Genomic DNA, 23,789 nt, shown 5'->3' with positions numbered 1-23,789 from the left:
GATGCAATGCAAGATCACTGAAACTCTGTTCTTCTAACATTGCAAGGTCTTGCGATAACCCTACACAGCCCTTAGAAAAAGAAGATCCCTGTACAACAAATGCGCATATTCTAAATAACTAATCCCAAAATGTGAAACATCAATAATAAATCAAAATTAAGGTTGACTAATTGGAGCCATTCATTTGAGTGAGTCCCTAACATGAAATAATTGAAAAGAACCTCTCTCTAATGCTCCGGCAGAAAACATCACGTTTACCTCTCCGGCAGTTGTGCTGGATTATGATTCAGTCTCTTCTGAGTCACACTGACTTTGGCCACAAATGTGGTCTCTCCCCACTTTATTTAAAAACACTTTCCATTTCCACATTTGCGGCTAGTTTTCACAAATCTGTTTGTGATGTTGAAGCTTGTTTCATATCTGCTCTAGGCTTTCATTTAAACCTAGGATCAAGTACAGCAGCACCCCTGGACTCATACAGCATAGGCAGCACCCCTGGAGAATTACACAGCACAGCAGACAGGCAACAGCACCCCTGGACTTAAGCGGAAGTGGGGCAGCAGCCCTGGACTGATAGGGCAGGGAGGCAGCACCCCATATAGAGAGTAGCACCCCTGGAATGATGTGGCAGACAAAGAAAAGACGTGCAAGATGAAATTGTCCTTGGGCCCTCCCACCCTTATGTTGTATAAACAGGACATGCACACTTTAACAAACCAATTATTTCAGCAACAGGGTCTGCCACAGGACTGTGGATGAAATGATGGGTTTCCTTGGGCCCCCACCAAAAAAGAAGCAATTAATCTCTCCTTGCACAAACTGGCTCTACAGAGGCAAGATGTCGTCCTCATCCTCAGACCCCCTCCCCCCTTTCAGTGTTTACATCCTCATCCTCACAGAGAAATAATATTCAAACAAACATAACCACATAGGAGAAACAAGGTAACCACCTGCGCGCTTTGCTGGTAAACAGGCTGCTGGAACTAAAAGTGACTGCACCAATCACAAGAATCCAATACAAACAAACAAAAGTTCCTGCGCACTTAAGAAAGTATAGGACACTTAATATTAGGTGTCTGTGGATATAACGCCAATCCTTCTAGTACCTCTTAAGTAGGTAGATAATCAATTTAAAAATAAATTCATAAGAACAATTTTTCCAAAACTGAAGTCTCTCAACCGTAGAAAGTGAATGTCCCAATAAAGTCAAAAACAGTCAAAAAGTCTCTTATCTGGTCTCCTCATGAATCCTCCAACCACTGGGAATAGCAGATGGTAGTAAAACTTGTTATTAGTCGTCCCCACCGTTTTCAATTTTCTGTCAATGTCCTCAATTTAGGTACATGTAAGACAAATAATGGGGAATCATAGTGCAGACTTATACAAGTTTTATTTTTAAAACAATTTTTTACACTTAAAAAGTTAAAATGTGTACCCAAAGTGACCTTCCAGGAAGGCACAGTAACTGGCATATAGGGGAAATTGTAAAGCCCCCCCTATTAAGCTGTACCTTCACAGAATCCTGGGCAGCAGTAAACACCAACCCGTTTCAACCGACAGGGTCTTTGTTAAGGTGTACTGTTGTTTGGAGGACCAGATATTTATAGACAGAGCTAAAACACACCCACTTCCTGTTCCAGTGGGCGGGATTACATTCATAAAAAAACATTACACATGTATTTCAGTACTAGATTGGTACTTATTAGCCTCAGATCATATGGCATAATCATACACAAAGCATCGTATTTAATCTGGATGTTTAAAAGTAATTTAAAAATGAGAAAAACCGCCCTTTAATTACCATGCATTCCAACCTTTGAAACGCATGGCGTCATTTCCGGTTCTGCCGGAAATGAGGTCGCGGTCCGGTAATTAGAGTCGGGGAGCGATGATGGTGTTAAACACCGCTCCTCCTTCCGCTGGACGTGACGTTTTTCCTCTAAGCCTAACAGGGTGGGAGGTGCATAGTAATGCCCTCCGGATGAGTGGAACGCATATTCTAGCTTCCGGTCCCGCCAGAAGTGACATAGCGGCTGGTTAGATTTAGAATGGGGAAGTGATAAGTGGATTACACATTACCTCCGCCGAACATAGCATAAATAACGAAAGCATTAAACTCTACTCCAGTCACCAATGTTGACTAAAAGTGACTATAAATATTGTATTTACCTAATAGAAGGATTTCAATGAATTTGCGTTCCAGCTCCCGGAACGCATAATGTCACTTCCACTTCCGCCGGAACTGAAAAAAGTACATGAAGAAAATTAAAATCATATACAATGCATAACTTTAGATAAATAGAAACACATGATACAAAGAAACACATAATTAATTAATTATTAAAAGGAGCCTACATATGTGTTGAACATATTATACCACCTATAGCTCCTAAAAGGATTATAAAAAATAAAAACAAAAAAATGAACATAATTAATCAGGCTAAACCTGCTCCTAACTTCTAGACGGCTAAAATGAACGGTTCATTTTGCCTGAGGTTAAAGGGGATGAAATTAGGTAAAAGAGCAGAGGGAATAAGTGAATATGGCCACAGGGTAATTTATAAAAACCATTTTAATCCGAAGTCAGAATTAAGACCCCATGGGTCAAGAGTTTTGACTTCATGAATAGCTCTCATCTCTGCTTTGGCCCAAAAAAATTCAGTTCCTTTAGTTCTCCAATGACCAGCTATGTTTTTAATCCCTATGATGTTCTTAATATGTTCTTAATATGTGTAAGAGAACAATGTTTGAGTGAAAAATGTTGGGAAAGGGAATGGGAATGATTAGCAAAACCCTTTTTGATAACCCTATGTTACCCTTAGAAAAAGAAGATCCCTGTACAACAAATGCGCATATTGGCCCTCATTCCGAGTTGTTCGCTCACTGCTAATTTTAGCAGGATTGCTAATAAGCTAAAATCCGTCAATTCTGCGCATGCGTATGCACAGCAAGGCGCACGCGCTAAGCAAATTTACACAAAACTATGCTATTTTACTCACGGGCGAACAAAGCTTTTCAATCGCTCTGCTGATCGTAGTGTGATTGACAGGAAGTGGGTGTTTCTGGGCGGAAACTGGCCGTTTTCAGGGAGTGTGCTAAAAAACGCAGGCGTGCCAGGTAAAAATGCAGAAGTGGCTGGAGAAACGGAGGAGTGGCTGGTCGGACGCTGGGCGTGTTTGTGACGTCAAACCAGATACTAAACGGACTGAGGTGATCGCAATCTAGGAGTAGGTCTGGAGCTACTCAGAAACTGCAAGGAAATTGCTTTCGTTAGCAATCCTGCTAATATTAGCAGAATTGCTAATCTTTCGTTAGCAATTGCTAATCTTTCGTTAGCAATTCTGCTATGCTAAGATACACTCCCAGAGGGCGGCGGCTTTGTGTTTGCATTTCTGCTAAAAGTAGCTAGCGAGCGAACAACTCGGAATGAGGGCCATTCTAAATAAATAATCCCAAAATGTGGAACATCAATAATAAATCAAAATTAAGGTTGACTAATTGGAGCCACTCATTTGAGTGAGTCCCTAACATGAAATAATTGAGAAGAAACTCTCTCTAATGCTCCGGCAGAAAACATCACGTTTACCTCTCTGGCAGTTGTGCTGGATTATGATTCAGTCTCTTCTGAGTCACACTGACTTTGGCCACAAATGTGGTCTCTCCCCACTTTATTTAAAAACACTTTCCATTTCCGTTTCCACATTTGCGGCTAGTTTTCACAAATCTGTTTGTGATGTTGAAGCTTGTTTCATATCTGCTCTAGGCTTTCATTTGAACCTAGGATCAAGTACAGCAGCTCCCCTGGAATTATACAGCATAGGCAGCACCCCTGGAGAATTACACAGCACAGCAGACAGGCAACAGCTCCCCTGGACTTAAACGGAAGTGGGGCAGCAGCCCTGGACTGATAGGGCAGGGAGGCAGCACCCCATATAGAGAGTAGCACCCCTGGAATGATGTGGCAGACAAAGAAAAGACGTGCAAGATGAAATTGTCCTTGGGCCCTCCCACCCTTATGTTGTATAAACAGGACATGCACACTTTAACAAACCAATTATTTCAGCAACAGGGTCTGCCACAGGACTGTGGATGAAATGATGGGTTTCCTTGGGCCCCCACCAAAAAAGAAGCAATTAATCTCTCCTTGCACAAACTGGCTCTACAGAGGCAAGATGTCGTCCTCATCCTCAGACCCCCTCCCCCCTTTCAGTGTTTACATCCTCATCCTCACAGAGAAATAATATTCAAACAAACATAACCACATAGGAGAAACAAGGTAACCACCTGCGCGCTTTGCTGGTAAACAGGCTGCTGGAACTAAAAGTGACTACACCAATCACAAGAATCCAATACAAACAAACAAAAGTTCCTGCGCACTTAAGAAAGTATAGGACACTTAATATTAGGTGTCTGTGGATATAACGCCAATCCTTCTAGTACCTCTTAAGTAGGTAGATAATCAATTTAAAAATAAATTCATAAGAACAATTTTTCCAAAACTGAAGTCTCTCAACCGTAGAAAGTGAATGTCCCAATAAAGTCAAAAACAGTCAAAAAGTCTCTTATCTGGTCTCCTCATGAATCCTCCAACCACTGGGAATAGCAGATGGTAGTAAAACTTGTTATTAGTCGTCCCCACCGTTTTCAATTTTCTGTCAATGTCCTCAATTTAGGTACATGTAAGACAAATAATGGGGAATCATAGTGCAGACTTATACAAGTTTTATTTTTAAAACAATTTTTTACACTTAAAAAGTTAAAATGTGTACCCAAAGTGACCTTCCAGGAAGGCACAGTAACTGGCATATAGGGGAAATTGTAAAGCCCCCCCTATTAAGCTGTACCTTCACAGAATCCTGGGCAGCAGTAAACACCAACCCGTTTCAACCGACAGGGTCTTTGTTAAGGTGTACTGTTGTTTGGAGGACCAGATATTTATAGACAGAGCTAAAACACACCCACTTCCTGTTCCAGTGGGCGGGATTACATTCATAAAAAAACATTACACATGTATTTAAGTACTAGATTGGTACTTATTAGCCTCAGATCATATGGCATAATCATACACAAAGCATCGTATTTAATCTGGATGTTTAAAAGTAATTTAAAAATGAGAAAAACCGCCCTTTAATTACCATGCGTTCCAACCTTTGAAACGCATGGCGTCATTTCCGGTTCTGCCGGAAATGAGGTCGCGGTCCGGTAATTAGAGTCGGGGAGCGATGATGGTGTTAAACACCGCTCCTCCTTCCGCTGGACGTGACGTTTTTCCTCTAAGCCTAACAGGGTGGGAGGTGCATAGTAATGCCCTCCGGATGAGTGGAACGCATATTCTAGCTTCCGGTCCCGCCAGAAGTGACATAGCGGCTGGTTAGATTTAGAATGGGGAAGTGATAAGTGGATTACACATTACCTCCGCCGAACATAGCATAAATAACGAAAGCATTAAACTCTACTCCAGTCACCAATGTTGACTAAAAGTGACTATAAATATTGTATTTACCTAATAGAAGGATTTCAATGAATTTGCGTTCCAGCTCCCGGAACGCATAATGTCACTTCCACTTCCGCCGGAACTGAAAAAAGTACATGAAGAAAATTAAAATCATATACAATGCATAACTTTAGATAAATAGAAACACATGATACAAAGAAACACATAATTAATTAATTATTAAAAGGAGCCTACATATGTGTTGAACATATTATACCACCTATAGCTCCTAAAAGGATTATAAAAAATAAAAACAAAAAAATGAACATAATTAATCAGGCTAAACCTGCTCCTAACTTCTAGACGGCTAAAATGAACGGTTCATTTTGCCTGAGGTTAAAGGGGATGAAATTAGGTAAAAGAGCAGAGGGAATAAGTGAATATGGCCACAGGGTAATTTATAAAAACCATTTTAATCCGAAGTCAGAATTAAGACCCCATGGGTCAAGAGTTTTGACTTCATGAATAGCTCTCATCTCTGCTTTGGCCCAAAAAAATTCAGTTCCTTTAGTTCTCCAATGACCAGCTATGTTTTTAATCCCTATGATGTTCTTAATATGTTCTTAATATGTGTAAGAGAACAATGTTTGAGTGAAAAATGTTGGGAAAGGGAATGGGAATGATTAGCAAAACCCTTTTTGATAACCCTATGTTACCCTTAGAAAAAGAAGATCCCTGTACAACAAATGCGCATATTGGCCCTCATTCCGAGTTGTTCGCTCACTGCTAATTTTAGCAGGATTGCTAATAAGCTAAAATCCGTCAATTCTGCGCATGCGTATGCACAGCAAGGCGCACGCGCTAAGCAAATTTACACAAAACTATGCTATTTTACTCACGGGCGAACAAAGCTTTTCAATCGCTCTGCTGATCGTAGTGTGATTGACAGGAAGTGGGTGTTTCTGGGCGGAAACTGGCCATTTTCAGGGAGTGTGCTAAAAAACGCAGGCGTGCCAGGTAAAAATGCAGAAGTGGCTGGAGAAACGGAGGAGTGGCTGGTCGGACGCTGGGCGTGTTTGTGACGTCAAACCAGAAACTAAACGGACTGAGGTGATCGCAATCTAGGAGTAGGTCTGGAGCTACTCAGAAACTGCAAGGAAATTGCTTTCGTTAGCAATCCTGCTAATATTAGCAGAATTGCTAATCTTTCGTTAGCAATTGCTAATCTTTCGTTAGCAATTCTGCTATGCTAAGATACACTCCCAGAGGGCGGCGGCTTTGTGTTTGCATTTCTGCTAAAAGTAGCTAGCGAGCGAACAACTCGGAATGAGGGCCATTCTAAATAAATAATCCCAAAATGTGGAACATCAATAATAAATCAAAATTAAGGTTGACTAATTGGAGCCACTCATTTGAGTGAGTCCCTAACATGAAATAATTGAGAAGAAACTCTCTCTAATGCTCCGGCAGAAAACATCACGTTTACCTCTCTGGCAGTTGTGCTGGATTATGATTCAGTCTCTTCTGAGTCACACTGACTTTGGCCACAAATGTGGTCTCTCCCCACTTTATTTAAAAACACTTTCCATTTCCGTTTCCACATTTGCGGCTAGTTTTCACAAATCTGTTTGTGATGTTGAAGCTTGTTTCATATCTGCTCTAGGCTTTCATTTGAACCTAGGATCAAGTACAGCAGCTCCCCTGGAATTATACAGCATAGGCAGCACCCCTGGAGAATTACACAGCACAGCAGACAGGCAACAGCTCCCCTGGACTTAAACGGAAGTGGGGCAGCAGCCCTTGACTGATAGGGCAGGGAGGCAGCACCCCATATAGAGAGCAGCACCCCTGGAATGATGTGGCAGACAAAGAAAAGACGTGCAAGATGAAATTGTCCTTGGGCCCTCCCACCCACCCTTATGTTGTATAAACAGGAAATGCGCACTTTAACAAACCAATTATTTCAGCAACAGGGTCTGCCACAGGACTGTGGATGAAATGATTGTTTTCTTTGGGCCCCCACCAAAAAAGAAGCAATTAATCTCTCCTTGCACAAACTGGCTGTACAGAGGCAAGATGTCGCCTTCATCCTCAGAGCCCCCCCCCCCTTTCAGTGTTTACATCCTCATCCTCACAGAGAAATAATATTCAAACATAACCACATAATTTAGGTGTCAGTGGACTGCTTACGTTATTACCCAAAGTTTCTGAACTTGACAATGACTTATGATGAATGCGCTGCAGGTGATGTATAAGGGAGGATGTTCCAAGGTGGTTAACGTCCTTACCCCTATTTATTATGGATTGACAAAGGCAACAGATGGCTTGACACCTGTTGTCCGGATTTGTGGAGAATTAATTCCACACCGAAGAGGTGGCTTTTTTGGTATTTTGCACAGGCATGACAATGGACTTTTTCATCCCATGGCCAACACTGTCTCCACTGGTGCCTTATTCAAACAAACCACATCACCATCAGAATCCTCATCGTCAACTTCCTCTGCAGCACCAGCTACACCCATATCCTCCTCATCCTGGTGTACTTCTACAGTGACATCCTCAATCTCAATATCAGCAACTGGGCTGGCAGTGCTCCTCCTAGCACTTGCAGGGGGTGTGAAAATGGTGGTAGGAGCCTCCTCTTCCCTTACAGTGTTGTGAAGGTCAGGCCTAGATATCGCAACCGCAGACAGTGCCAGCACCCCTGTATTTTCACAACACCCCTGTAATTTTACAGCATACAAGACAGGATCAGTGTACATTGATTTTCACTGCACACTAGAATTATTATAGCATACAAGACAGGGCCAGTGTATATTAATTTTCACTGCACTCCTGAATTTGTATAGCATACAGGGCCAGCGTAATGTTATTTGAACAGCAGCAGCACCCCTATATTTTACAGCATACAGCAGTGTGCTTTTAATTTTTAACAACTGCACCCCTGAATTTTTACAACATACAGGGCCAGTGTAATGTTATTTGAACAGCAACACCCCTATATTTTACAGCATACAGCAGAGTGCTTTTAATTTTTAACAACTGCACCTCTGAATTTTTACAACATACAGGGCCAGCAGCACCACATATTTTACAGCATACAGCAGTGTGCTATTAATTTTTAACAACTGCACCCCTGAATTTTTACAACTTACAGGGCCAGTGTAATGTTATTTGAATGGCAACACCCCTATATTTTACAGCATACAGCAGTGTGCTTTTAATTTTTAACATCTGCACCCCTGAATTTTTACAACATACAGGGTCAGCAGCACCCCTATATTTTCCAGCATACAGAAGGACAGTGCCCCTGCACCCTGTTCAACACAGTGACAGCCAGGACAGCAACACCCATGTACAGTTGCAGCACATGAAACACCAGTGACAGCCAAGACAGCACCCCTAACACAGCACAGGTACACCACAGTGACTGCAGCAGCAGCCCCACAGAGCACACACTAACCCCACTCGATGCCACCACCCACAGAGAGAGACAGAGGTCTGTTTCTCTCACTCTCCAAGTACGGAGTGAAAATGGCGGCGATGCATGGCTGTTTATATGGAATCCAAAACCTGCGAGATTCTGTCAGCAGGATTATGACGTTTTGCCTCATTCTGGTTTCCGAGTCTGGCGGGAAGTCCTGAGCTGGACTCGGATCCGGGCTCGGAGCTTGAAATTTGGGGGGGTACGGATCTCAGGGGACCAAACCCACTCATCTGTAGCTTTTACCCACAATTATCTTTTTAACCACACAATAAAAATGGCTCATGTAGACAGGTCTATGTGAGCAGAGGCAAAACCTACAGTCACTGTTGCCAGCAATCATAAATTAAGAGGAAAGTCCAGAAGCAGAGCATTTTGTCCTTCCTGGAGAGGGTCATGTTGGGATGTATGCTAAAGTGGCTTCTTTTCCTATGCACTGGCTCCAGTACCCACTAAGAAGAAGGGTAGGATCAGCCAGAGTTAATGTATAAATATTGCTTGGTTACTCTTCAGCCTCCAGCTCATGGTAGCCACACAGGCTGCTCTGGTAGTAATTATGCATCATTGTGTAAGCCACTTTAGTCAACCAAGGATGAGTAAAGGGACTTACACAGTCTTCAGCAACAGTAAATTCAAATCAAACAAACATAGATGGACCACTCTGTAAGTGGTCAATATTGAGGCTTTGTTCAAGAAGACAGCTAATGCCACAGTTAACACAAGGCGCCTTCTCATGAGCTAATCCATTCATTTTCTTTTCTAGATCCAAGGGAAAAAGCCATGTTTTTCTTGCACACATACAGAGAACTTGCAAATCACCACAAAGGAATGCCAGTGGCCATCAGCTGCAAAATTAGCAATAAGGAGTATCTCATGTGTGCTACAAGCAATAGTTCAATTACTATTAAGGTAAGTGTATAAGCAGGACCGATCTACACTCATATGCCACCTGTCTATTGTTCTGTACAAACAGTATTCACGCTATGTGACAAACTTAACATTTCTAATCATATAAATATATAAACATGTAAATCCAAATTCATAGCAGTCCCCATAGAAACCTATGGGAGCTGCATTGTGGTTGGAAATGTAGGTACCATGGCCTATACTGGAGATATCTGCAGTGATCCTTCCATGATACAGTAAATCCTAAGGATCCTTAATATTTGAGGGTTTCCCCTGAAACACTTGTTTTCAGTGGATATCCAGCAAACATTGTTTCAAAAATATGTCCCATTAAACCTCAAACATATCCATTACTCCATAGCCATAAAGAATGTACAGTATGTACACAGAGCACAGGCGTATCTAGAGAGGAGGGGGACCAGGGTGCACTCTCCGTGTGTGGGCCTCTCCTCTCCCGTCCCGTAGTCGGCAGCGGCGGTGCTGTTAGTGTTCTGAGTGAGCACTAAAGACTCTGGCACAGTGTCAGAGACTACAGCGCATGTGCAGGTCTCCAAAAAAATGGTGCGGCAGGACCCGGGAGAGGAGGGGGCCCACACACGGACACCAGAAAGGTAAGTATAGGAGAAATGGGTCAGTGTGTGTGGTGTGGGCCCCCTCTGGACCCAGGGGCCCGTGTGCACCGCACACACCGCACCCATTATAGATACGCCACTGACACAGAGGGTCTCATTTACAGTAAGTCAGGCTGCCATCAGAAATTGTGGGGCCTGAGACTGTCAAAAGAGGCAGCCCCCCCCTCCCCCCATAGCTCTGCCTCAGCGATGTGTATGCACGTGCTTACTAATTGTAGCAATGACTAAGGGCACTCGGCTGTAACTAGTCGCACCCGCAATCACATCATAGAAAGTCTATGCGCCGCGGGTGTGAATATATGCACATGCCTGTATATACGCACACACCTTGCAGCAAACAGATCACGTTTACGACTAGTCGCAGCCTAGATGATGGCTGCTAAATCTGTATGGAAATACTCTCATTGCAGCTCCACCTCACTCAAACACACACACACATATACCCCATCCCTGCTCCAGCTACCTCCCTCTCACACACCTATACTTCAGCCGCCTACCTCTCAGACACCTATACCCCAGCCACCTCACTCACACACTTTTACCCCAGCCACCTACCTCTCACACATATATACCCAGTCCTGCCCCAGCCACCTACCTCTCACACCTATACCCTAGCCACCTCCATACCTCCCAACTGTACCGGTTTTGCAGGACAGTCCCATTTTTTGGGGACTGTCCCGCTGTCCCACCCGCGGGCCGCAGTGTCCCGCGGTGGCAGTGTCCCGCGGGGCAGTCGGGAGGCTTCTGTCATCGCTGTCTTCCTTAGCATGCGCACAGCGTCTATTCAATGGAGACAGAGGAGAGGGGGCATGCCAGCAGCTCACAGAGTGCTGGGCATGCCCCCCAGAGTGACAAAAATGGGTCCTCCCGTGAAGCCATACCCCTTTTTCATAGGCCACGCCGCACGTGTGTCCCTCTTTAGAAAATAGGAAAGTTGGGAGGTATGGCCATCTCCCTCTCACACATATACCCCAGCCCAGCCCCCATGCACCGACCTCTAGCACACAAATACCTCAGACACCTCCCTCTCACACATATATACCCAGCCATGCCCCAGCCAGCGCCCTCTCACACACCAATCCCTCAGCCACCTACCTCTCATGTATATATATCCATCCCTGCCCCAGCCACCGCCTTCTCACACACACACACAATTCCCTCAGCCACCTACCTCTCATGCATATATACATCTGGCCTCACTCTCACACACAAACCTCAGCCCTGCCTCCTCCACTTCACTCTCACATCTGTGCTGCTGTCAGGCAGCCATAATTTCCCAGAGTGCTGCAGTAGCGGTCTGGGACTCAGGGTCGACACCACTTAGGTCGACACCAATTGGTCAACACACCTTAGGTCGACACCTGAAAAAGGTCGACATGGAAAATAGGTTAACATGAGTTTTTTTTTTTTTTTTGGTGTCGTTTTCTCTGTAATGTGACCGGGAACCCCAATTAGTGCACCATGTTCCCTCGCATGGCTCGCTTCGCTCGCCATGCTTTGGGCAAGGTTGCTGTTCCCAATTGTAGTCCACGTGGATTGTAAAGTATGAAAAAGTAAAAAAAATTAAAAAAGTGAAAAACTCATGTTGACCTTTTTCCATGTCGACCTATTGTCTGCGTCGACCTATTTCATGTGTCAACCTAAGTGGTGTCGACCTGGAGTCCGGATACCATGCAGTAGTTGGTCTGCCAAGATTCTGCAGATATAATGTTGCCTTATCTTTCACTACTGTTAAATATGACGCTTCTTTGTGTTCCTATGTATTTGATAGTCCATATGGTCAGTTGTTTTGTCTCCTCCATGGGCCATTTTGTTGAGGACATTTATATACAGTTATACACTCGTCCGCAGCTGCAGAGGTGGCCCAGGCCCCATGTCTGTTGGGGCCCAGGACAAAGGTCCCTGGAGCAGTGCCGTAACTAGGCATTTTAGCGCTGTGTGCAAGAAACTACATTGGCGCCCCCCCTCAAGTAAGATAGGGGCAGTGTGCGGCGTAGGCGCGCGGAAAATATATAGGGGCGTGGCTTCATGGGGAAGGGGCGTGACCACAAAATAACAGCAATTCATACTACGGTGCACAATAGTCTACATTATTCAAATTACGCTGCACAGTAGCGCCACTACACCAGGTAGAGCCCCTTTTATACATTACAGCAGACAGCGTCCCCCTTTTTACACATTACAGCAGACAGTCTCCCTTTTAACACATTGCGGCAGCCAGTCCCCCTTTTTACACATTGCAGCAGACAGCGTCCCCTTTTTTACACATTACAGCAGACAGCGTCCCCCTGAGAGAGAGAGAGAGAGAGAGAGAGAGCGAGAGTGAGAGATACATACTTACCATCTCCCCGCTGACAGGCTCCTCGTGCAGCTCCCTCGGTGCAGGCAGGTGAGAAGGAGGAGGAGGGAGGGGGACTGAAGCCACAGCAGCGCTATTTCATTGGTAGTAAGCACCGCTGCAGCAGCCCCCTCTCCTTCCGTATTGGCTGCCCGGCGCTGCTGTGGATGCTGGGATGGAGGAACCGCATCCCAGCATCCACAGCAGCGCCGGGCAGCCAATACTGAAGCAGAGGGGGATGCTGCAGCGGCGCTTACTACCAATGAAATAGCGCTGCTGCGGCTCCAGTCCCCCTCCCTCCTCTTCCTTCTCACCTGCCCGGCGCTGTAGCTCTCCTCCACAGCACGGCGGCGCACGGCGCAGACTTCAGAGGCATGTAATAATGAGTCAATTTGACTCATTACATGCCGCTGGCCGTGCGCCCTCAGGGCAACTGCGCTGTGTGCCAAGCCCACTTGGCACACACGTAGTTACGGCCCTGCCCTGGAGTACCCCCTGATGGCAGCCCAGCTGTCCAATTTTATGGTATAAAAAGATGAATTTCTGTACTAAAACAAAAATGCATTTAGGTTTAGGTTTGCAGCCACTTGAATCAAATGTATTTGAAAACTGCTGTGTTTTAACAATGCATACCTTTAGAAGATTTGCACAAAAATAATAAAAATGCATACACTGTTGTATTGTTTGGATACACTGTACTCTCTGTAGAGTAGAAATGGTAAGGACATCTCAAAAAGTACAATAGTAAAGATGAAAAGAAATAAGGTAATGCTAAGGTTAACCTATATCAGTAGTTCCCAAGCTTGGCCCTCAGGGCACCCTAACAGTCCAGGTTGTAAGCCTATCCATGCTTGTGCACAGGTCACTTAACCAGGGGCGGGTCTACAATGAAACTAATGAAGCTTAAGCTTCAGGGCCCCTAATCCGGAGGGGCCCATTTTCACCTCTTGTTTTTATGTACTGTATGGTTATAGCTTGTCACCAATAACACCATGACAGCCAGGCTTCTAGTACAGCATAGCTGCTATTACAGCTTGGATGCATGTACTGTGGGAGCTGCTGGGATTTGTAGTCTAGCTCTGTGATTTGCACTCTGTAAATAGCATGAAACGTGTATCCGTTTTAAACCACAATTCCCGACAGCCTCCAGAACTCCTCTCTGTGACATTCCCAGGAATGGCAGAGCTTGAGAGGGCCCGTCCTAGGATGGAGGCTAGGAGCAATGAAAGGTGAGAAGGAGCCTGGGACAAGGAAGCGTCTAATAAGGTCATTTTACTGGAGCTGAGTGGTATATGCTGTCAGGTGTTTATTGAAGAGAGGGGGGTTGCTGTGGGGTGATTAATGAAGTGGGAGTTCTGTGAGGTGATTATTAAAGGGAGCTGTTGTTAGAAAGAGCGTAGCTACAATAGGTGCAGGCAGTGCTATGGGGCCCAGAACTGAGAGGGGCCCACCTTCCCTATCAAATTTACTTGTGGTATATACATTTTTCGCCATTGCGTGGTACGTAGGGGTCCTTTGAAACTCTTTCCTAGGGGCCTGCAATATATCTAGATATGCCCCTGGACCTGCTCATTGTGGTGTGGTATAAAATGAAATTTTAATGTTATATAATATGAACCAGGACACTAATGAGGCACAATATGAACAGGGAGCACTATATATCATAATGTGAACTGGGGGTACTGTGCGGCATAATGTGTACTGGTAGCTCTGAAATGTGACATAGGGTGAACTTAAACACTACTACGATTCATAAAAGAAATTAGGGCACTACTATGGGGCATAACATTAAATAAGGCTCTACTATGGTTCAGAAAATTAACTAGGGCACTATTATAGGGCATAAAATTAACAACTGCTGCAGAGAAGTGTCTCTCTAGAAGCATTGGGATGGGGACTCCTTCAAAATGTTGCTATGGGGCCCACAAAGTTCTGGCTACACCACTGGCTGTTAGGTGATTATTGTGGGGGGGGGGAATGCTGTGAGAGGTAGACATTAACGGGGCTGAGGGGGGCGGGTGTTCTGTATGCAGACCTGCCCCACAGACTCTCGCTGTGTCACCCACCACATCTGTCGCACACTCTCTCACCTCGTCACCCAACACATCTGCCCCAGCTGATTCTCTCACCATGCCAAATACGTAACCTGTCCCCACAGACACAGGCTAGTGGGAAGGGGCTCACTGTATGGCCCACCCTGTTATCCACCATTTGATCCTTGCAGTCCTTTGCAAAGGCAGCAAGGCCCTTTGAACCTTGATGGATGTTGGCCTATTGTTTCTGGTTGCAAAGGGCCCACCATAACAGTTCAAGCTTCAGGGCCCCAAAAATGTATGTCTGCAACTGAACTTAACCCTTTCATGCATGAATTATAACCTAAAGCCCGAATTTTTTAATGTTTTTTTTTATTAGTCTTTAGTGCTCAAAAATCAAAAAAGTTTTTTTTTTTAGATCTAAAACTAAAGTAAAGTAGTTATACACGTGTCCACTTCAGTGGACATCATGCATCTAACTAAAAACACAGCACTATAAAGAACGTTTTTTTTTTATATATAGACAAGTGCTTCTATAATATCATTTTACAGTTTATTAGTACAAATAATCTAGGACCACATCAACAAACATTTGTAGAGCATAAAGCAAAAAATTCATAAAAAGGGCCTTGAATACCAGTCTCTGGTCAGGGAAGAAATAATAACCTTCTGGGAGTGCTGATAAATCTTGCACCAGTTTAGGAAAAAGAACAGCTGGCGAAAAATAAACTGAGAGTATGATTAAAACATCTATTATATTATGCCCTAAATTTTACTTTCCTTGAATTAAATTATTGTACCTGTTCTGCTGTCATGAGTAAAAATATTTTACAGGAATCCCAGAACTGCTGAGTGCTAATGAACTTTGGGGGTAATTCAGACCTGATCACTAGGCTGCGTTTTCGACTTTTCGTACAGCGGACGATCAGGTCTAAACGGCACATGTGTATGCACCGCAATGTGCAGGTGCATTGCACAGGTACAAAGCAGATCGCCGCTCAGCGATGGATTTGTGCGAAGAATCCATTCACACGGGAGTTTGCAAAGAGATTGACAGGGAGAAGGCGTTTGTGGATGACAACTGACCGTTTTCTGGGAGTGTTTGAAAAAACGCAGGCGTGTCCATGCGTTTGCAGGGAGGGTTCCTGACGTCAATTCCAGACCCGGACAGGCTAAAGTGTTTGCAGCGGATGAGTAATTCCTGGGCTGCTCAGAGACTGCACAATATCTGTACAGCTCTGCTACACATGCGTTTGCACACTTGCAAAGCTCAAATACACTCCCCCTGTAGTCGGCGACTATGCGAACGCAGGACTGCAAAAGAAAACCTAGCGAGCGGACAGGTCTGAATTGGCCCCTTTGTTTCAGCCATTTTATTTTTGTTTTTGTAGGAATTAAAAGCTGCCACTAGGTGGCATACCTTCTAAGTTTGGTAGAGGTCCAAAGAAGAGGACACAGGGGGTCATTCTGAGTTGATCGCACGTAGCAACTTTTGCTGCTCGTGCGATCAACTAGACGCCGCCTATGGGGGAGTGTATTTTAGCATAGCAGGGCTGCGATCGCTTGTGCAGCCCTGCTATGCTAAAAAAGTTTTGTGTAAAACAAGACTAGCCCTGCAGTTACTTACCCTGTGTGATGGATCCAGCGATGAAGGGCCCGGAATTGACGTCAGACATCCGCTCTCCAAACGCCTGGACACGCCTGTGTTCGGATCTACATGCCCGGAAAACAGTGAGTTGATGCCTTCGTCCTGTCAATCTTCTTGCGGTCGCCGCTGCGACCGCTTTCTTTGTACGCGGCGTCGCTGCCCGGCCACGGCTGTCTCCGGGCAACGACGCACCTGCGCAATGCGGCCACCACACATGCACAGTTCCAACCCGTTCGCACCTCTGCGATGAACCGCAGCATGCGAATGGGTTGCAATGACCCCCCCAATGCACTAGTGCACAGGTTCTCAAACTCGGTCCTCAGGACCCCACACAGTGCATGTTTTGCAGGTCTCCTCACAGAATTGAAGTAAAATAATTAGCTCCATCTGTGGACCTTTTAAAATGTACCGGTGAGTAATGAATATACCTGTGCACCTGCTGCCTGAGGACAGAGTTTGAGAACCTGCGCATTAGTGATTTCAAAAGAGAGTTTCTATAGGGGATAGAGACTTAAAACCAGCTGCCAACTGTAGTGGCCTCTATGCATGAAAGGGTTAATTAGTAGCTCAGTCAGTGTGATTATACCATCTGTGTACAGGCATGGATATCCTTAAAACATGGACTGTTAAGGTGGCATCAGGAAGCGGTGTATCTATGTTCCTGCATCCATGTTCCTAAGTCTTTTACCTGCCAATGTCCAACAAGTTGAACATGGACTTTGTGAAGCTGTAACTTGTTGCAGTATTTGTTTAAGCTGCTGTACATTTGATATACATCTTGTAGAAGGAATGCTGTAACACATAGTGAAGTACTATAGCATAATCTTGTGTATTCTCATTCCACTGTTTATTTAAATGATATTGGGGGTTATTCAGAGATGAATTCAGATCGCTGCATACGCATTCAGATCTGCGTTCATCTCCGCACATGCTGGGGGCCGTCCAGCAGAGGGCAAGGACGCCCAGCATGTGTGAAGCCACCTCCCGATGCGTCCACAGTGCAGACTGGATGTGCTGTCAGGTGGTCAGACGCCATTTTTTTGGGGGTAGCAGCTGCGTGGCATCCCAACATGGCCCCATTTGGTACGCCCCACCCCCCCCCCAATGCTGCAACAACATACCCCGACTGCTGCCGCTGTCAATCACACTGCGGTGGCATCCTTCCTGGATGCGACTGCAATGTGTAAGGTTGCGCATGCGCATAACGGCTGGTGCACGTGCACAGTCCACCTGGATGCAGTTGCTGCGAGCAACCAGGTTGCTGTATCCAGGTCTGAATAAGGGCCTTAGTTTAACATGCCGGTGATAGTTATATTGTATAGTGTTTGTCACCCATTTGTATGTCTGTATAAAACACTGTTTTATCTTACTTATTGTTCCATCTGTGTATCTTTGAATAGCAGTGTTCCCCATGTGGAGCATATGTCTATATTCCATTCTTTTTTACATAGCCATCCCAAATGTTGCATGCAACCTCAGAATCAATCTAAATTCACCATATTAAACTTTAAAAGCAATCTGGTTCATTGTGCGGTGAGTAAAAGGTTAATACTCACCATTGTCCTGCGTCGGCAGCGGCAGCACTGCACAAATCACAAGGCACCCAATTTCCCAGCAGTTTGCACATGCGCAGTAGGAAAAATGCTAGGAAAATGTCTGCCACACTATTTCCCCAGAGACCTGCGCATGCGCAATAGACTCTGGCATAGAACCAGAGTCTACTGCTTGTGCCGTCTACTAGAAGGGAGGGGGCTGCACGTGGGCCCCCTGTTCACTTAATGCACCCCTAGGGGCCTTGAGGACCAAGGGTATATTTTCTAATGTTTGATTTTGGATTTGATTTTAAGGTTTATTTAAATCAACTGAAATCAAATCAAATCTACATTCTTTTTCACAGTCCAAATTGTTTATTTACTAACTTCGATTTTAAAAATTGATTTCAAAATCGAATTCGATATGTCTATGGTTCAGGTTTCAAAATCAAACATAAAATCACCTATAAAATCTTATGCAAAATGGAATGAAATAGAATTAAAATCGACAAACACTTCCTTATGTATTCCTATTGGACAAATCATATGACATGCAAGAAGATGCTGTGGTTCCTCTAATTCTAGTTTGTGTACATCTCTGATGGTGGAGCAACTGTGCTAGTTTGCATCAGGGGCGTATTAACCACTTGAGTGCCATGTCCGGAAATTTTCTGGGCTAGCTGCGCTGCGCAGACTGGCAACCCCGGAAATTTTCCGGGCATGCCACTGCTCCCCCTCCCTCCTCCTTAAAGTCCGTTCTGCCGGTGGGCGTTTGCTGAATGACGTGATCGCGTCATGACGCGACCGCGTCATGATGCGACCGCATCATTCAGCAAACGCCCACCGGCAGAACGGAGTGTAAGGAGGATGGGGGGAGAGGATAACAGTGCTGGCAGCCTAGTGCCCGTCAGCACATGCTGCCCGGCTAGTGCCAGTCAGCACATGCTGCCCGGGGGATGGCCATCGGTGGGTTATCGATCGATGGTCACCACCATCAATGGATAACCTCGATGGTGTAAAACCACCTGGAATGGATCCACCAATGGTTTTACCCATCGATGGTCATCCCTGATTTAGTACACATGCGGGCGGACCAGGGGGCATAGCTTAGTGGGTGTCAGGGGGCAGAGCTAAGTTCCGTGCCCTGACACTTTTAGGGGGGGAAAAATCTATTTGGTAGCACTGAACCATCGATGGTGGGAAAACATCTGGTTCTCCTCCATTGATGGTAAAAGTATTCAACATCGGTCATAGACCATCTATGATTTTGAATCATTGATAGTCGGTGGCCATCCCTAGCTACCCCTAGGCAACGAGCATTCCCCTTGGCAACGAGCATGGATGCCAGAGCATAAAACCCCTGGCAAAAACCATGACACAATGCGTAAAACCCCTGGCAACGCGCATGAAACCCCTGGCAATGCACATGAAACCCCTGGCAACGCACAGGTAAAACAAAATTTAAAATCCTGCCCTGGGAGGTATGACCAATTCGAAAAACCCGCCACTGAAGGGGTTAAGAGAGGAGGGGGCCCATGTGCAGTGCCCGTGTTGGCAGTGGCAGCGCTGCACAAATCACCAGTTTGCTCATATGTAGTAGCGATATCACTGGGAAAATGGCCATCACGCCATTTTCCCAAACACGTGTGCTCTAGTGCTCATTTTACCAGAGTCTTGCGCTGCCAGCTGTATCTTACAGCACAAAATTCATTTTATTTTGTGATTTTTCATTGTTATCCCTAAATTCTTGAAACACTGGTTAAGAATGATTGAGCTAGGACTCACAGATTATTTGCCTAATGGTATCAGTGTTACATTTGTGCATAATTCTTGTTAAGAAACAAGAACTAGTCTAGCCCCCATCCCTTAAAATATGTAGTGTTCACAATTACATAGTTACCCCAAGGACGTATGCACAAACTTCAGAGTCAATCTGGCTCTAAGTCCAGAGATACAAAGCCAAGGTAAGTGGTAACAGTCACAGCACTATCAGATCAGTATCCAAAGCAAGGCTAGAGTCAAGCAAGGTCCACAACACAGTCAAGCTGGGTACACACATATCCAATCTTCGGCGATCCGACTCCCGACTGACCGTTTTATCAAACATTGGACAAGTGTTTACCCTCCACCGTCCAACCTGCAAACCCGATACTGGTCGCCTATCAGGTCTCTTGGTTTTTAAACCTGCTTAAAAACTGGGTAACGCCGACCAGACAACCAACATTATAGTGTGTAGGCTGTGGAGACCGGAGCAGGTGAATGAACTCTGGTCCCAGCAGCCCAGCACACTATCAGCGTGGCGGCAGCATGGGAACCGGAGGGATCCCAGCACCATCCGCAGCTTCTGCAGGACGCAGTGCTGGTGGTGGGAATTGGTGTACGGTGAAGCGGCTTAGGGCATGGTGTTGATGGTGGAGGCAGAGTGGGCATGGCGGTGGAGTTCGGCAATGGGTGTGGCTTCCCATTTCAAAAATAGCGCCATAGCGTAATTTTTTAAATTCAAGATGGTCACGTCTAGCCAATCGCGGCTCACTGTGTCATCGCCCCGGCCCCTTATGCTAGCTTATATTAGCCAGTGCAAGGCGGTGGTTGTCAGTCCGATGGCAGATGAGGAGCTAGGAAGAACTCCTGAAGATGCAAGGCACTGGGAAAGTCTTGGATGGTGGCGGCCATGCAAAAGAGCTCAAAGGCCGCCACCCATGAAGGTGCTGGATATAAAAAAAAATTGATGTCCTGTTTTTATTTTAATATTTATTTTGTAGGGGGCCTATAGGTACAAGCGGGCCCTTACTGCTCCGCAAGCTGTTTTTTTGGTACTCCAAGTACCAGTATGCAGGAGAGGCTTGCTGGGACCTGTAGTCCTACTGTAAAAGACAATATTCAGTTTTTAACTATTGGATTATAAACTCTGCACCCACAGCCCAGGTGTGCTGGGGATAGCCCCGGTCTTGGGTGCCCTGGAGAGGGGGACCCCTTTATTATGGGCGTCCCCACTTCCCCAGGAATCCCTGGCCTGGGCTGACTAGTTAGGGGGGATGGATGGTTCGGACACGGGACCCCCTATAGTCTGTGGCATTGCTCCCCTGCTAGTGGAGCCCGGTACTGGTTCTGATAATATAGGGGAGCCCTACTCACTTTATTTATATTTTTAGAACCAGGGCCAGCTCCAAGAACCCATTGCTGGTTCATTAAATACAGCAGACCCCTACATGTTTTGAGCCCAGGGCTTGTTATGCCTTTCGGAGGGGACCACATATGGATATAATTTTATTTGAAAGGAACATTAAAATGCATTCTCCATCCCCCTAGACAATTATAATGACGGACTTAAATTCCTCATTAATAAATGGGGTTCTCCCACAGCCAAATTATTTTTATTCAGCAGAATTGGTCACAGATTCGTCTGCTGAAATATTGGACAAGTGTGTAGCGAGGATTGGCTGTAGAATCTGCGAGCAGGTCTGCCGTAGGATTGTATAAACGGTCTTTGGTCTGATCTGTTGAGGATTGGATAAGTGTGTACCCAGCTTTAGGTCAGCAATCCCCACTCAATCCTGTGAGCAATCATTCTTGGCCAGCCTAAAGCCATATAAGTGATTAACTGCACCTGGGGTACAACAGCCTAAAAAATGACACAGCTTTAGGCTACTGGCAAGATCTATATACAGAGAACTCTCAATTTAAAAATAAAGAAAGAAAATGTGCTAATCTACCATTATATTCAGGGGTGTATCTTTAATGGGTGCTGGGTGGCCCACACCACGCACTCTGCACCCATCCGCGATTCTTAGGGGTAGATGTATGAAGCAGTGATAATAGTGGAGTAATGAGCCAGGGGAGAGGTGTGCCATGAGATCCAATCAGCTTTGAAGTAGCCTCTGATTGGTTGCCATGGCACACTTCTTCACTGGCAGTCTTCTCCACTCTTATCACTGCTTCATACATCTATCCATTACTTCTCTGTGGGCGCTGCAGATATCACTAGGAAAATGGCACGGAAGCCATGTTTGCGGAGATCTGTGCTTGTGCAATACTGAAATCACTGAGAAAATAGTACGGCGCCATGTTCCCAGAGATCGTCGCATGTATTGTAGACAAGCTTAGTGCCCACCTTAGCAACACGTGTAAGCGTTGCAACAGACCATCATTTAGCGTTACTTTGATTATCTAATTACATTTCTTTCTTATAATAGGAGTGTGAATTGCCTAAAGAAATACCATCAAAGACCAGCGAATTTATTTTCTACCAAAAAGTATTTTCTACAGAACAGACCTCTTTCCGTTTTGAATCATCGGTGAATCAAGATTTTTACCTTGCCTATAGCACAGAACACCATGTAAAGAAACTGTTCCTGAAGCACTGCCCTGAAGGGGAAATTGATGAAACTATTATGATTATCTTGGAAGACACCATGAGCATGCCAGACGTCTCATAACGCAAAAGCAGTAACTGTGAGGATACCAGGTTTATGTGGGTATGGGACTCAGGGTTGACAGTGTCTAGGTCGTCACACATTAAGTCGACACCTATAGGTCGACAGTGACTAGGACGAAAAAGGAAATGGGTCGACATGGCCATTAGGTCGACCTGGAAAAAGGTCGACATGAGTTTTTATGTTTTTTGGGTGTCGTTTTCTCCGTAAAGTGATTGGGAACCCCAGTTAGTGCACCACGCCCCCTCGCATGGCTCGCTTTGCTCGTCATGCTTCAGGCAAGGTTACCGTTCCCAGTTGTAGTCCACGTGGATCGTAAAGTATGAAAAAGTTCAGAAAATGCAAAAAAAAAATGTGAAAAACTCATGTCGACCTAGTGGCAGTGTCGATCTATTTCCTGTGTCAACCTACTCAATGTCGACCAATAGGTGTCGACCTAATGTGTGACGACCTAGACAGTGTCGACCTAGAGTCCGGATACCGTTTATGTGTGGGTTATTCTTGCCTATCGCCCATCACCACCTTGAGAAAGACAGCTGTTATAGCTCTCGCACGGTCCCTGGTTCCTTTATGAGTCCCTACAGATCACACAGAAGTATATACAGGTAGCAGTACTATCAATTACAATTAAGACTATAGAAAAAGAAGCACACAAAGGAACATTCCACCCCCTACACTTACACACTGAAAAGCCATGTCATGACAGTAAACACTTACTGTAAGTAGTAAAACTAGACTTTCAGTCTTATTTATTTATTTACTTTTATTTTATTTTATTAATAAATGGTTTCATATGACAAAGACATTTTGCAGAGATTTGAATATTATTATATACTTTATACATTCCAAATGGTTTGGTTAATAAACAAAAACAATGCACATAGTGGGCCGAATGTAATGAAATCTGAGATGGTCGGAGGTGCTGGTCCCTGGCTGAACTCGGAGCTTTATTAAAGGAGGAATCATTTACAAGGCAAAACCATGCGTCGTAAATGATTGCCACTTTAAAAAAACGTCAGCGTTCAGGGCGTTATTCCGAGTTGATTGCTCACTAGCTACTTTTTTGCAGCGCTGCGATCAGGTAGTCGCCGCCTATAGGGGAGTGGATTTTCGCTTTGCAAGTGTGCGAACGCTTGTGTAGCTGAGCAGTACAAAAAAAGTTTTGTGCAGTTTCTGAGTAGGTTTGTACTTACTCAGCGGCAGCGATCACTTCAGCCTGTTCGTGTCCGGAATTGATGTCAGACACCCGCTCTGCAAACGCCTGGACACGCCTGTGTTTTTCCAAACACTCCCAGAAAACGGTCAGTTGGCACCCACAGATGCCTTCTTCCTGTCAAACTCCTTGCGAT

General features: G+C 45.0%; 1 protein-coding gene across 2 annotated transcripts in view; it reads left to right on the top strand.

Annotated features, from left to right (window-relative positions):
* LOC134965483 (interleukin-18-like) overlaps window positions 1-22,516 on the top strand; it is a 150,251-nt gene extending 127,735 nt beyond the window's left edge. For both annotated transcript variants that reach the window (XM_063941895.1, XM_063941894.1), the window contains 2 exons: window positions 9,682-9,827; window positions 22,201-22,516. In XM_063941895.1, the coding sequence (XP_063797965.1) occupies window positions 9,682-9,827; window positions 22,201-22,443 (389 nt within the window). In that variant the 3' untranslated portion in view covers window positions 22,444-22,516. The remainder of the gene's footprint in view (window positions 1-9,681; window positions 9,828-22,200) is intronic.
* The last annotated feature ends 1,273 nt before the right edge of the window (window positions 22,517-23,789 follow it).

Source organism: Pseudophryne corroboree, chromosome 10, assembly GCF_028390025.1.
Source record: "Pseudophryne corroboree isolate aPseCor3 chromosome 10, aPseCor3.hap2, whole genome shotgun sequence".
NCBI lineage: Eukaryota > Metazoa > Chordata > Amphibia > Anura > Myobatrachidae > Pseudophryne > Pseudophryne corroboree.
This window is presented reverse-complemented; position numbering and strand designations above follow the sequence as displayed.